The sequence below is a fragment of the Acomys minous genome, assembly GCF_964271855.1.
Source record: "Acomys minous genome assembly, chromosome: 9".
Classification (NCBI taxonomy): domain Eukaryota; kingdom Metazoa; phylum Chordata; class Mammalia; order Rodentia; family Muridae; genus Acomys; species Acomys minous.
The window spans coordinates 91,510,631-91,523,929 of NC_140490.1; the positions used below are offsets into that span (position 1 = coordinate 91,510,631).

The window sequence follows — 13,299 nt, forward strand, 5'->3', positions numbered from 1 at the left end:
GCTGACACGGATTAATTGATTAATAAATACTTATTAAAACAATATATGTTTGGGGGCTGTTGTTGTTATTGTTGTTTTATTGAAACAGAATTTCTCTGTGTAGCCTTGGTTGTCCTGGACTTGCTTTGTAGACCAGGCATATTCAGAGATCTGGAATTCAGAGATCCGCCTTCCTCTGCCTCCCTGACTGCTGGGATTACAGCCATGTACCACCACACCCGGCTTAAAACAATATATGGAAGTGAATGCTTGATACCAGTTTAATGTGTTACCAAGATAACCTGACTTTCTACATCTGTACACACCAGCTGCCAGTTAGTATCTCCTAAGAGGTACTATGGCATTGAGCATAGAAATTAGGATGCCTAACAACCATCTGTCACTCCAGTTACAGAGGATACAGCGCCCTCTTCTGACCTCCACAGGCACTGCATTCATGTTTGCATAGATACGTATGCAATCAAAATACCCGTACCCATGAAATAAAATGAAACTAGATCTTCAGGGCCGGAGAGATGGCTCAGTAGTTAAGAGCACTGGATGCTCTTCCATAGGTCCTGGGTTCAGTTCCTAGCACTCACTTGGCAGCTTACAAATATCTGTGACTCCAAGAGATCTGTCTGTCTGTCCTGTCTTGCACAGTCACGAGGCATGGATGTGGTACATAGACATCCATGCAGGGGAAAACACCCACATACACAAATAGTAACAACAAATACGTTCAAAGGAAACACAGGTGGTTTGCAAATGTCAGCTGTTTGAAGAGACAAAGCATCGAAGTCCTTAGTGACCATGGTAACGATAATGAATTGTTCACATCATTGTCATCTGGCACCTACTCACTTCCAGGAAAATTTCTAGCAACTGCTTTTTATTACAGCTGAGAAAAAGTATTTTTGAGAAATCTGGGGATTTCCATTATGACAGTGACTGAGAAATTTTTGAAAGTTTTTAAGAGGTCAGTTCCCCCCCCCCCAACCCCCTTCCTCTTATGCACACTTTCTAGATTCAGTCACAAATATAGGAACTCACATGATCTGCGTTTCTCAGTTTGGCTAACCTCCAATCTTTACTGGCTTCGGCACTGGTGCATATAGTATAGTGCTTTTCTTTTTAGGTGAAAATGATGTTCAGTTGTTATTATCTATTGAAATCCCAAGGGGGTAGTATCACCATTTATAAAGACCAAGACAACACTGACTTATCTGCCTGTTGGTATCCCATGAGAGATTCTATGTCACGCAGACTTCACAGAGAGGAAGTCAGGGCCTCTGTCTCTTCTCTTGATAGTCTGTAAGCATTGAGCGACACTTGAAAAAAAAAAAAAGCTAGGGAGGTGACTCTGTGGGGGAAAGGAATTTACCTCCAAGCCTGAGACCCAAGTCTGTCCCAAGAGACCCATGTGGAAAATGGAGCAAACTGATTCGCACAAATTTTCCATGTGTGCTTGGGTACACACACACACACACACACACACACACACACACACACACACACACTTTTAAATACTTGAAAGAAAATGATAGAAACATGAGGCCAGCAGCAACTGCTTGCCTTCCATCTCCAAAATCAAAAGCAAGTTTGGGTTGGGGGGCTGGAGAGACGGCTCAGAGGGTAAGAGGTAAGAGCACTTGGGCCAGAGTTCAGTACCCAGCACCCTCATCAGGCAGCTTATACAGGAACTGCCTAAAACTCCATTTCCAGGTGATCCAATGCTCACCTTTTCTAGCCTCCATGGGCACCTAAAAACACATGTGCAAATAGGGCTTACACAAATCAAAAATCTAAAATGTTTAAAACCATTTTTGGATGGAGAGATTTCTTTACTGATGATAAAATACATTGTGTCACGATAAATGTTTTTGTTGTGTAGGCAATAACCCAGTATGTAAGATTAGTTCATCTAAAAACACGTCGACTGAGGATTTTTATTTTGCCAAACACTGTGCTTTCTGATTAAGGATACACAAAGAGAGCACCCAGCGCCTGAAAACGATGTCATGGGGTTCAGATGAACCTTATTTGTCTAAGAGAAGCTAAGTGGTCCTGTGTGGCAGGAACACACAAAGGCTGGGAGAAGAGTTTGGATTTTTACCAAGAAAAACAATAGGGAGAGTTAGTTTGTAGGGTGGGATCATTGATTGGTTGGCTTTTGTGGTGATAACTAAAACAGCGCACAGAGGACAGAGACAGCACTATCTCACTAGAGATAGCATTGAGGGCTAAAGGTGAAGACTCTTAAGAAATATTAGCCAAAAAGCCGGGTGTGGTGGTGCACACCTGTAACCCCAGCACTCGGGAGGCAGAGGCAGGTGGATCGTTGTGAGTTAGAGACCAGCCTGGTCTACAAAACGAGTCCAGGACAGCCACACAGAGAATCCCTGTCTGGAAAAAGCAAAAGTGAAAAAAAGAAAAGAAACTTTAGCACCTTTGAAATTTTTTTTGGTCAGGTATTTTAGTCAACTAATACAGCTACTCTTAAAAAAATAATTATTTGAATGGGTAGTGTGTCACATACTTGTAATTCTGAAGTTCCAGAAGCTGAGGATGGCTCAGTGGTTAAGAGCACTGCCTGCTCTTCCAAAGGACCCGGGTTCAATTCCCAGCACCCACATGGCGGCTCACAACTGTCTGTAACTCCAAGATCTGACATCCCCACACCAACGCACATAAACTAAAATTAAATAAAATATTAAAAAAAGAAAGACAGAAAGGAGGGAAGGAACAAAAAGAAATTCTCTGACCTGTGCTGTCCGACACTAGATCACAGACTCTCCCTACCCAGGAGGGGATACCTGGAGAGAGAAAGGGGGATCAGAACAGATGGACCTTATAGGGCTCCCCTCCCAGTCTAGAAGAAATCTTGTGTGATGAAATCTCTATAAAACCCCAAGGGCTGAACATATTCTGGCTCCTAAAAGTTGGTACACCCGAAGAGGAGGGCAAGAAGACTGCAGACCCCGTTCCCCGCTCATCTCTTCATTTTTATCAAGGTCAGGACCTGCACACAGTTGGCAAACACTTTATTCCTGGACCCTGGTCTTCTGAGATACGGTCTCACTCTCCAACCAGGGTAGCCTCACATTTGTTTGTTTGGTTTTTTTTTTTTTAAGATTTATTTATTTATTTTATGTATATGAGCGCTCTGTGTGCATGTACACTTGCATGCCAGAAGAGGGCATCAGATCACGTTATGGATGGTTGTGAGCCACCATGTGATTGCTGGGAATTGAACTCAGGACCTCTGAAAGAACAGACAGTGCTCTTAACCACTGAGCCATCTCTCCAGCTCTAGCCTCACATTTGTAATCCTTCATCTCTTCCTCCTGAGGGATGAGATGATACAGGTGTGAACCAGCACACCTGGTACCTTAGTTTGCCTCTCTGTTGCTATGATAAACACCACGGTGAAAAAGCAATGTGGGGAGAAATGGGTTTATTTCACCTTACAGGTCACAGTCAATCAGCCATGGAAGCCACAGCAGGAACTCGGGATAGGAACCTGGAGGAATGATGCTTATTGGTTTGCTTTTTGTTTGTTTGTTTGTTTGCTTTGTTTTTTATATTTATTTATTCTTTATGCTGTGTACAGCGTTCTACCTGCATGTAACTCCCCCAGGCCAGAAGAGGGCACCAGATCTCATTATGGATGGTTGTGAGCCAGCATGTGGTTACTGGGATTTGAACTCAGGACCTTTGGAAGAGCAACCAGTGCTCTTAACCTCTGTTGGCTTGCTTTGTATGGCTTGTTCAGCTTGCTTTCTTAGGCAGCATGGGACTATCTGCTCAGGGGTCACACTGCCCCCAGAGTGTCAGGGCCCTCCCCACACCAACTATTAATCAAGAAAATGCCCTGCAGACACGCTCCCAAGCCAGTCTGATGGAGACCTCCCTCTTCCTAGGTCATGGTAGCCTATGTCTGGTTTGCACCCTTGGGTTGGAAAGGCTACACGCAACCACACTATGAACACACTGAAATAAAGCAGCAGCGTGAGTGACTATTCTCTGAGTTCTTCCAGCCGCTCAAGCAAATTAATTGAACCTGGGGAGATACGGGCTGCACGAGCTGTGTGGACTCCCGTTTGCACCTTGTCCATAAGTGCGGATAAACCTGGGGTTTCGACTGGCATCTGAATAGACGGCCCCCTGGGCAGAGCCGTTGGGATCCGCCACTACGCTAGTATCAGAATTTAACTGGAGTGGAGGATGCCTGGATGGGAAGTTATGCTTGCCAGTGGGCCAAAATCCCCACATGTTTTGAGGTCACATGTTTTTTGTTTCATAATGTTTTTATTTATTATGTATACAGTGTTCTGCCTGCATATACACCTGCAGGCCAGAAGAGGGCACCAGATATCATAGATGGTTGCGAGCCACCATATATGATTGTTGGGAATTGATCTCAGGACCTCTGGATGAACAGTCAGTGCTCTTAACCTCTGAGCCATCTCTCCAGCCCGAGGTCACATGTTTTGACTTCACAAGTCTTCTGTGTTGATTACCATGTGAGAGCCGAGGGGAAACAGGGTGTGGCTTGCTTGTTGAGACAAGTTCTGACTGTATAGACCAGAAAGGCCTTCAGTTGTTGATCTATCTGCTTCAAATTGATACCTCTGAAAACCAGCTGTGTGTTCACGGCGATCACCTTTGCTGTGGATGTGGTATTAAGATTGGCCAGTAGAGGGCAGTAAAGGAATACTGCAGGAACGAAGCAGTTGCTTCCTGGGGACTCTAGTGTGTGGCTTTTTTGCTTGCTGTTTCTCAGCGGCTGTGGTGATCTGCCCTAGCCACGTCCTCATGACCTTGCCATCTTGGTGTGGGTTTGCTGACCTCCCTGCCATCTGATAGAGACACACATAAGACACAGGGTGCCCCAGGCCCGACATCTGATGTAGAATTCCCCACTCCATCCCCCCCAACCCTACCCCCACCTCCCGCCATCCCTAACTTTCATTGAGGAGCTACACTCCATACCAATCTCAGTGAGATGCAATAAAATCAGTGCTTCGCTGGAAATCTGTACTTTTAATAAGGTTTATAAGAACCAATGCAGGGAGGCCCAGGGTTCAGTACTGGGGGGGGGGGCGGGAAATAAACTAAGTTTGAGAAACAGTCAACATCAGAACAAACTGAGGAGGGGAAGAACAGAGATGTCAAAGATAAAGGCACAAAACATCAAAGTAGAAGGTCAGAAGAAAGAGTTGGGTTGGTGGCAGGTGCCTGTAGCCTGGAAGGTAGAGACGGGAGGATCAAGAGTTCAAGGCTTGCCAGGCGTGGTGTTGCACGCCTTTAATCCCAGCAGTCAGGGAGGCAGAGGCAGGTGGATCTCTGTGAGTTCGAGGCCAGCCTGGTCTACAAAAGTGAGTCCAGGACAGCCAGGGCTGTTACACAAAGAAACCCTGTCTGGAGAAACCAAAAATAAAATAAAATAAAATAAAGCCATAAAAGTTTGTTTCAACTCATATATTTGGAGGTTTTAGCCCTTTACCTATTGCCCCCTTACTTTGGGGTCTGGAGCTGGCGTAATGCTAACGTATAAGCTGGCCATGCCTTTGTTGGTCTCCCTCTTGTTCATACCCTGTTTGTTCCATAACATTTATTTTTTATCTAGTGGTTTATGTAATTATCCTCCCAGGTAACAGTGACCATCTCTACTTCTTTTTTTTTTTTTTGGTTTTTTGAGACAGGGTTTCTCTGTGTAGCCTTGACTGTCCTGGACTCACTTTGTAGTCCAGGCTGGCCTCGAACTCACAGCGATCCACCTGCCTCTGCCTCCCGAGTGCTGGGATTAAAGGCGTGCGCCACCACACCCGGCTGACCATCTCTACTTCTATCCATACCTGATGGATACTTTCCCACTATGCCAGGTGTCTGTCTGTCTGTCTATCTATCTATCTATCTATCTATCTATGTGTAGTGAATGAGTGAAGTTGAGTTTTACATATTAGCCCAAAAGGTCCCTCCAACAATATGACAGTGTGTAAGGGGGTCAGGATGGAATTTCCTTCAGCCTCTTCTTTAAGTGCCCTGTATAAATCATGATTTCCTACTTAAGTACAGAAAAGGTATTTTGTTGGTAACATTTGCTTTGTCCTTTTCTTTCTGGTGCTGGGAGTGAACACAGGTCCTCATCCATGTTAGACAAAAAAAAAAAAAACTCTACAACTGAGTTACATTCCAGTCCAGATAAAGTCGTATGCACAAAAAAAATATCCATGGCACTGTAAATTGCAGTTCCCAGAAAGAAAAGCTGTGCCAGTGTTAAGAGATTTCACGAGGCCAACATGACAGACCCTTATCATTATGGAGAGTCACCACTGCTGCAAGCCGGAGCCAGGCCATCTTGGGGTATTTTTGGTTCTTTTGAGAAAGCCATTCCAGTGTCTACGCCTGACCTAGTAACCTTGTGAGGATACAACTGCTCAGTGGTATGTGAGGGTCCCTGAACTGGCTCCGCAGGTTACGGTGCTTGCTTCCAAGCCTGAGTACCTGAGTTCAATTCCCTGAACCCACAGCACGGAAGGACAGAAACAACTGACCCTCACCCCGAGCACACACAGGAGTGCCGTGCATACACAAACATAACTAAATATGTGTGGGGGTGGGGTGTGGAGGGAGATAGCCGGGCACTGGTGGTGGCGCACTCCTTTAATCCCAGCACTCAGGAGGCAGAGGCAGGTGGATCGCTGTGAGTTCAAGACCAGCCTGGTCTACAAATCGAGTCCAGGACAGCCAAGGCTAACCCAGAGAGATCCTGTCTCAAAAAAATAAAAAATAAAAAAATCTACTGATGACGTGTGGGGGTTGGGGGTCGTGGGAGCTGGCCCTGCCATGATGACACGGGAGCAAGAGAGCAGGCCCTGCCCTGAGGACAAGGGAGTGAGTGGGCCCTGATCCAGAGCTCTGAGTCAACCTCACCCCAACATCTACCCCACGTATGACCTGCTGGAACACATGAAGGGGCCAGACCTACAGATTCAAAGATTAAGAATCTCCTTGACACACAGCAACAACAGGATATCCGACAGCAGTCCCAGTCAGGATCCTGTAACGATAGTGTAGGCCTCCAACCAGACCCATGACTCGTAGCAATGAACATTTGAAAGTAAACATATGTGGACAAAAGGCTATACTGCGTGATACACTACAGCTTCTGTGACAAGACTTTTTGTTTGTTTTATTTTACTGGGGGGAGGAGAGGGATTTTGGTGCACAATGTGTAAATCATAGACATTCAATAAAAGTATGTATGTATGTATGTATGTATGTATGTATGTATGTATGTATGTATGTATTTGGAGTCAGGTGGTGGTCGCACGCCTTTAATCCCAGCACTTGGGAGGCAGAAGCAGGCCGATCACTGTGTGTAGGCCAGCCTGGTCTACAAAGTGGGTTCAGGAGAGTCAAGGCTACACAGAGAAACTCTGTCTCGAAAAACAAAAACAAATTAAAAAGAAGAAAAAAAGAGAATGTATTTGGGAAATGCTGTGATTGACTGGTGACTTTCATTTTTCCTAAAACTAAACCTCATTAAGAATGTCCAGCATTGATTAAGTCATTTGGAGCAAGCTTGATGTGTGTGTGGTCCCAAGCCACGGTCACTCACATTTCTCTCCAGAATAAACTTAAGGCAAGAGCTGTGTTTTTCACTCAACAGCTTTGCCCATCGGGGAGGTACTGCAGGGGACAGCCCTGTCAGTCGGTCACCTGTTGAATTTAGTGGGTCTTGCCGGGTAGGACGCAGAGGGCAGAGCCCGCGGCGCACGCGCAGAGCGGAGGAGGGGGAGAGCGCCTGCCCTCGCCCCTCCGCCCTCCAGGTGGCGCTGGCGACCCGCCGCCGCCTCTCCGAGGCCAACCGGGGCGGCGCCGGCCGCCTTGCGGGCCGCGGGTCCGCCTCCGCCGCCGTGCCGAGAGGGCGTGGGCTCCGGGCTCCCGGAAGCGGCGGCCGCGGCGTGGAGCCCAGCGGGCTTGTCGGTCGCCGGAGCGACCATGCGCGGCGGCCGCCGGGGGTTGTGAGCTGTGCGCGGCGGCGGCGGCGGCGGCGGCGGCGCGGCCGGGGCCCCTGAATGGCGGCTCGCTGAGGCGGTGGCGCGGCGCGGGCTCCTCCCGGCGTGGGGCGGCGGGGGCCGGGGTGATGCTGCTTAAGCTCCTGCAGAGACAGACCTATACCTGCCTATCCCACAGGTATGGGCTCTACGTCTGCTTCGTGGGCGTCGTTGTCACCATCGTCTCGGCTTTCCAGTTCGGAGAGGTGAGTGGCGGGGCCCGGAGACCCGGAGCCGCGCGCGCAGTCCTCCGTGGCCGAGCCCCGCGCGGTGCAGGCGCCCCGCGTCTCCCTCCGGTCTCCCCCATCGTCCCTGCAGCCTGGGGACCGGCACTCTGCAGCAGCCCCTGCCTCCCCGGCGCGGGCGGAGAGCGCGCATCCTCTACCCGGCTGGGCTGCAGCAGCTGGACAGCATGTCGGCGTGCCGGTGGGTCCCCTTCTTTCCCGGGGCTGTCCCCCGCAAAGAGTCCTTCAGTCATTTGGCTTTCGCTCTCAGGCCTTGCGCCGGTGAAACTCCCTCCCAGGATAGATGGGCAGTTTGCATTTTTTTCCCCCCTTCCCTGTAGAGGTCCTCCGTTCCTTGGCCCCGCTTCAGACCCAATCCTCTTGGTGCCACCCTATTGATCTTTCACCTTTGACAAAACGCCTTGTCTTCTTAATCCCGTTTCTGCTGGATCGCATAGTTTGTCTAAGAGGCGCGTGCGGTTTTGCATGTGAATATTGCGCGGTTTGGCATGTGTATTTTGCAGAGTGTAAGGGTTTTGGGTTGTTGTTTTGTTTTGTTTTTTTAAACTTTTACCCTCCCCCTTTTCAAAATTACTCTGCAGTTTTGTACAGCTGTATGTCCCCGGCTGGAGGCCTTACTGCACACGCTTATGGGAAAGCACCAAGTGCTTATCTCAGATGAGCTGAGAATAGGGCACTTGTCAGGTGACTAGGATTGCCGGCCGATCTTGGACTCCAGCCCCGCACCTCTTGGACGCCAGCACCGACCCTTGCGTCATGGGATACGCTAATACTTTTTAGTTCAAGTCGCTGGTCTTTCTTGGATTGACACCTGCACTTAATCCATGAGGAAGCAGGAAAGGTGTTTGGTTAGATTGTAAACTCTTCAAAGGGCACAGGCAACCGGCTTGGGGAGGCGGGAAGCACCAGGTGAAATGAATTTGTCGTCCTTTGGAGACATGCCTTGAATGTTTTTGGACTGAAATTACTCTCTGTAACTAAATCACACAATTATTTGATTCTTGGTAGTCTGATATGGTATTCTCTTTATTTTTTTATTGTATTTTATTTTGGTTTTATTTTTATTTTTATTTTCCAGACAGGGTTTCCCTGTGTAGTCTTCTGTCCCGGACTTGCTTTGCAGACCAGGCTGGCCTGGAACTCACGGCGATCAGCCTGCCTCTGCTTCCCTGAGCGCTGAGATTACAGGCGTGTGCCACTGCTCTGGGCTGGTATTCTCTATCTTAAGTATGCAAAGGGCTATGAGCAGGTAAAAAAAAATGTATGTGCAGGCACGTGCATGTGATTCAACAAAACACTTTCTAGAAACAGGAAGAAAACATGTGCTTTGAAAGGGTTTGAAATATGACTCCCTATTTTCTTTCTTTCTTTTTTCTTTTCTTTTTTTTTTTTTTAAGACAGGTTTTCTCTGTGTAACAGCTCTGGCTATCCTGGACTCACTTTGTAGACCAGGCTGGCCTTGAACTCACAGTGATCCTCCTGCCTCTGCCTCCCGAGTGCTGGGATTAAAGGCGTGAGCCTCCATGCCTGGCCCTGTTTTATTTCTTGCCTATATTTTAGTTAGAAGTTTGAAGGGTTGTATAACAGAATGCTTTTATAAAATGATGCCATACACGATTGTGGTCTTCTGTAGAGGAGTTGGTATCACTTTAAATGCTGTACCTCTAACCCAAGCCCAGTGCCAGGCACTGCCACTGTATGCTTGCTAACATTTGTTTAGTGACTGGCTGAACGATGATACGGCATGTTTCTAAGTATGTTTTTGGGTGTGCATGTGATTCTAGGGTCTAGAAAAAAAACACCCTTGTAGGTGAAAATGACAACATCACAGAAAATGAAAACCATAGACTTCTTCTTCTTCTTCTTCTTCTTCTTCTTCTTCTTCTTCTTCTTCTTCTTTTTCTTTTCTTTTGTTTTTTTGAGGCAAGGTTTCTCTGTGTAGCTTTGGCTGTCCTGGACTCATTTTGTAAACCAGGCTGGCCTTGAATTTACAGATCCACCTGCCTCTGGTCTCCCAAGTGCTGGGCGGATTCAAGGAGTGGGCTACCACGCCAGGCTGGAATATTTTCTTTCTTTCTTTCTTTCTTTCTTTTTTTCTCTCTCAAGACAAGGTCTCTCTGTGTTAGCCTTGGCTGCCCTGGACTTACTTTGTGGACCAGGCTGGCCTCGTGCTCACAGCGATCCTCCTGCCTCTGCCTCCAGAATGCTGGGATTCAAGGTGTATGCCACAATGCCTGGCTTGTGGGCACATATCTTAACATTTAGATCAAACAAGAGAAATGAAGAGTAAAGGGTGTCACAAGGTAGCATGAGAGGTGGTGGCAGGTGGCAGGTGGCAGGTGGCAGGTGGCCTGTGGTGGGCCGGAGAGCCAGGTAGATCTAATTTGGATTTGACGGGGAGGCCCCAGTCACTACTAACCCTGACAGCAATGAACATAATAACTTAGCAGGCATTCTCCTAACTGCCTTACAGGCTAATTGAGTCTTCACAGTATCATCTGATACGCACAGTATTATTTTACTCACCTCACAGGTTATGCAACTGAGCTGTTTGCGTAAGTTAACTCAGTTCATTGGTGGCAGACATGTGCTTCAAACGGAAGCAACTAGCTTTGATGCCCACGTCATAATAACGCCTCTTCTGTAAAATAGGTTTACATTGCATTTGCTTACGCTGTGTGCGCACTTGGGTACACATGGGAAACACTGTACATGTGCTTCTCCCTCTTCCCTTTGTGGTTCCCAGGGATTAAACTGGGATTTGGCAGCGGCCCTTATCCCGGGAGCTATCTCATTACTGCCACCGCCGGGGACTGAACCCGTGACCCGGTACATCCTAGGCAAGAGCTCTTGGTGGTTTCTCAAGCAGCCTAGGCGGGCTTTGCTTATCCAGTCTGGGAAAAGAAATTAACCCCTCTCAGCTTCCGAGTTTCTTTTTTGTTTGTTTTGGGTTTTTTTTTGTTGTTTTGGTTTTTTTTTTTTTAATAGCCCTGGACTCTCTTTGTAAACCAGACTGGCCTTGAGTTCACAGAGATCCACCTGCCTCTGCTTCCCCAGTGCTAGAATTAAAGGTGTGGGCCACCACCTCCTGATAGGTGTTGCTTACCGCCTCCCCCCCACCCCCCCCAAGCCAGGGTTATTCTGTGTAGCCTTGGCTGTCCTGGACTTTGTAGCTCAGGCTGTCCTTGAACTCACAGAGATCTACCTGCCTCTGCCTCCCAAGTGCTTGTATTAAAGGCCCAGTTTGGGTGTTGCTTTTTTGTTTTTTGTTTTTTGTTTTGTTTTTTTTTGAGACAGGGTTTCTCTGTGTAGGGGTGTTGCTTTTTAATAAGCCATTTGAACACTTGTCCAAATTTTGAAGACAAATGGAATCGAGGTTGGGACCTACTAAATAATTAGCTTTCCCCCCACAGGTTGAGCCAGGTACTTTCTGGGAAAACCCTCGGGAATTCTGATAAAACTGAAATACAGCTGAATCCAAAGGTGAAGGTGAGGGTGTTGGACAGGACAGCCTACGAGGTGTAGTTGAAGAGACGGCTTTTATTGTAGGTGTGAGGGAGAGCACTGCCAGAGGCATCTGGAAGGGTCCAGAGCAGGGAGAGAAAGTAGTGCACTAGACGTGACCCACCAGTAGACTGAAGGGGGCCAAGAATTGGAATTGAGAGATGAAGGGGGAGAGGAGAGGTGGGAAGGGAAGGGAAAACCGAGAGAGCCCTGGCCGTAATGGCAGGTTTCTGTAGGAATGAAAACTGGGGAAGGGAAGCCCATGAGCAGACGTTTAGGGTAGGGGACCTTTGAGACAGGCTGAGGGGAGCCATGGACTCTCTAGCAGGTACTGGTGATGCTGAGAGAGCCTGGAAGCCAGGGAGCTCTTTGGTATGCTTTTGGTATGCTAATAAGCACCACAGTTAGCTTTTTGTCCCCAGTCTCCCTGGGACCCAGCTGCTGTGACCTTGAGGTGAGGGCAGCAGGGACAAACCCGTGTTTGTTGGAAGTCATGTGGGTCTGGGAGCCTGGGTTTTCTTACAAGTCAAGCGCTAGACAGTGTCCTTTAGAGTCCTTTAGGGACTCTGGAGCAGCTGTGCCTTAATTCAGAAACATTTGATTCTGTTTTGTAAGGTATAACGTGACTGTAATAACTACACTCAGGAAGACAGGCAGGAGGGTTGAACTAGAGGTTAGCCTGGGCTACACAGTGACCCATTGACCCAAGGGAAAAAGAAAGAGACTTCTAGCTTTAACATCAATATTTATTCTGTCTTATTATAGTTGCTGTTGTGTGTCTTTGTTGTTGTTGTTGTTTTTGTTTCAGTTTCCGAGACAAGGTTTTTCTGCCTACTCTTGGCTGTGGCTGTGCTGGACTAGCTTTGTAGACCAGGCTGGCCTCGAACTCAGAGATCTGCCTCTGCCTCTCAAGTGCTAGAAATTGCTATTATCTGTCTTAAGGCCTGCTTTTGAGGGGAAAATGTATTTCAGGCCATTATCATTTATATACAAGTCTACACACTGTTTCCCGGAACTTCTGCAGATCCTGCATTATCTTGTCATCCAGTGCGTGCACTCTCTCTCTATAGAAGTGCATGAATATTTATCCTCCTGGAGGAAAATACTGACTATAAATAGTCCCGTGTCAGTTAGGTTATGGTTTACCACCAGATGAGTTCAGGGCAGGTCAAGTGTGCTGCCAAGTGAGGAGCAACAACAGAACTGGTATTTTGGAGCTCTTTTGATTTAGGATTGTGAATAAAGGCTTTGCAGGTTACTGGTGCACAAGTATGTGTGTATGTGTGCCTGCTCTTACATGGAATATTTCACTTTCTGTGTAAACTGTGTGTGGAAACAAAACTAACCCACATTAAGAGAGTAGGGGGAGGGTGTTGGAGAGATGGCTCAGTGGTTAAGAGCTGCCTGCTCTTCCAAAGGACCCGGGTTCAATTCCCAGCACCCACATGGCAGCTCATAACTGTCTGTAACTCCAAGATCTGACACTCTCACACCAATGCACATAA

The 13,299-nt window shown here is 47.5% G+C and overlaps 1 protein-coding gene across 3 annotated transcripts in view; it reads left to right on the forward strand.

Moving 5' to 3' along the window:
• Positions 1 to 8,025: 8,025 nt before the first annotated feature.
• The window catches only part of GNPTAB (N-acetylglucosamine-1-phosphate transferase subunits alpha and beta), a 75,589-nt gene continuing 70,315 nt past the window's right edge, over positions 8,026 to 13,299 (forward strand). The window contains exon 1 of one of the 3 annotated variants that reach the window (XM_084795273.1): positions 8,026 to 8,251. In XM_084795273.1, the coding sequence (XP_084651399.1) occupies positions 8,135 to 8,251 (117 nt within the window). In that variant the 5' untranslated portion in view covers positions 8,026 to 8,134. The remainder of the gene's footprint in view (positions 8,252 to 13,299) is intronic. The other 2 variants (XM_084795272.1, XM_084795274.1) reach the window with 2 other exon arrangements.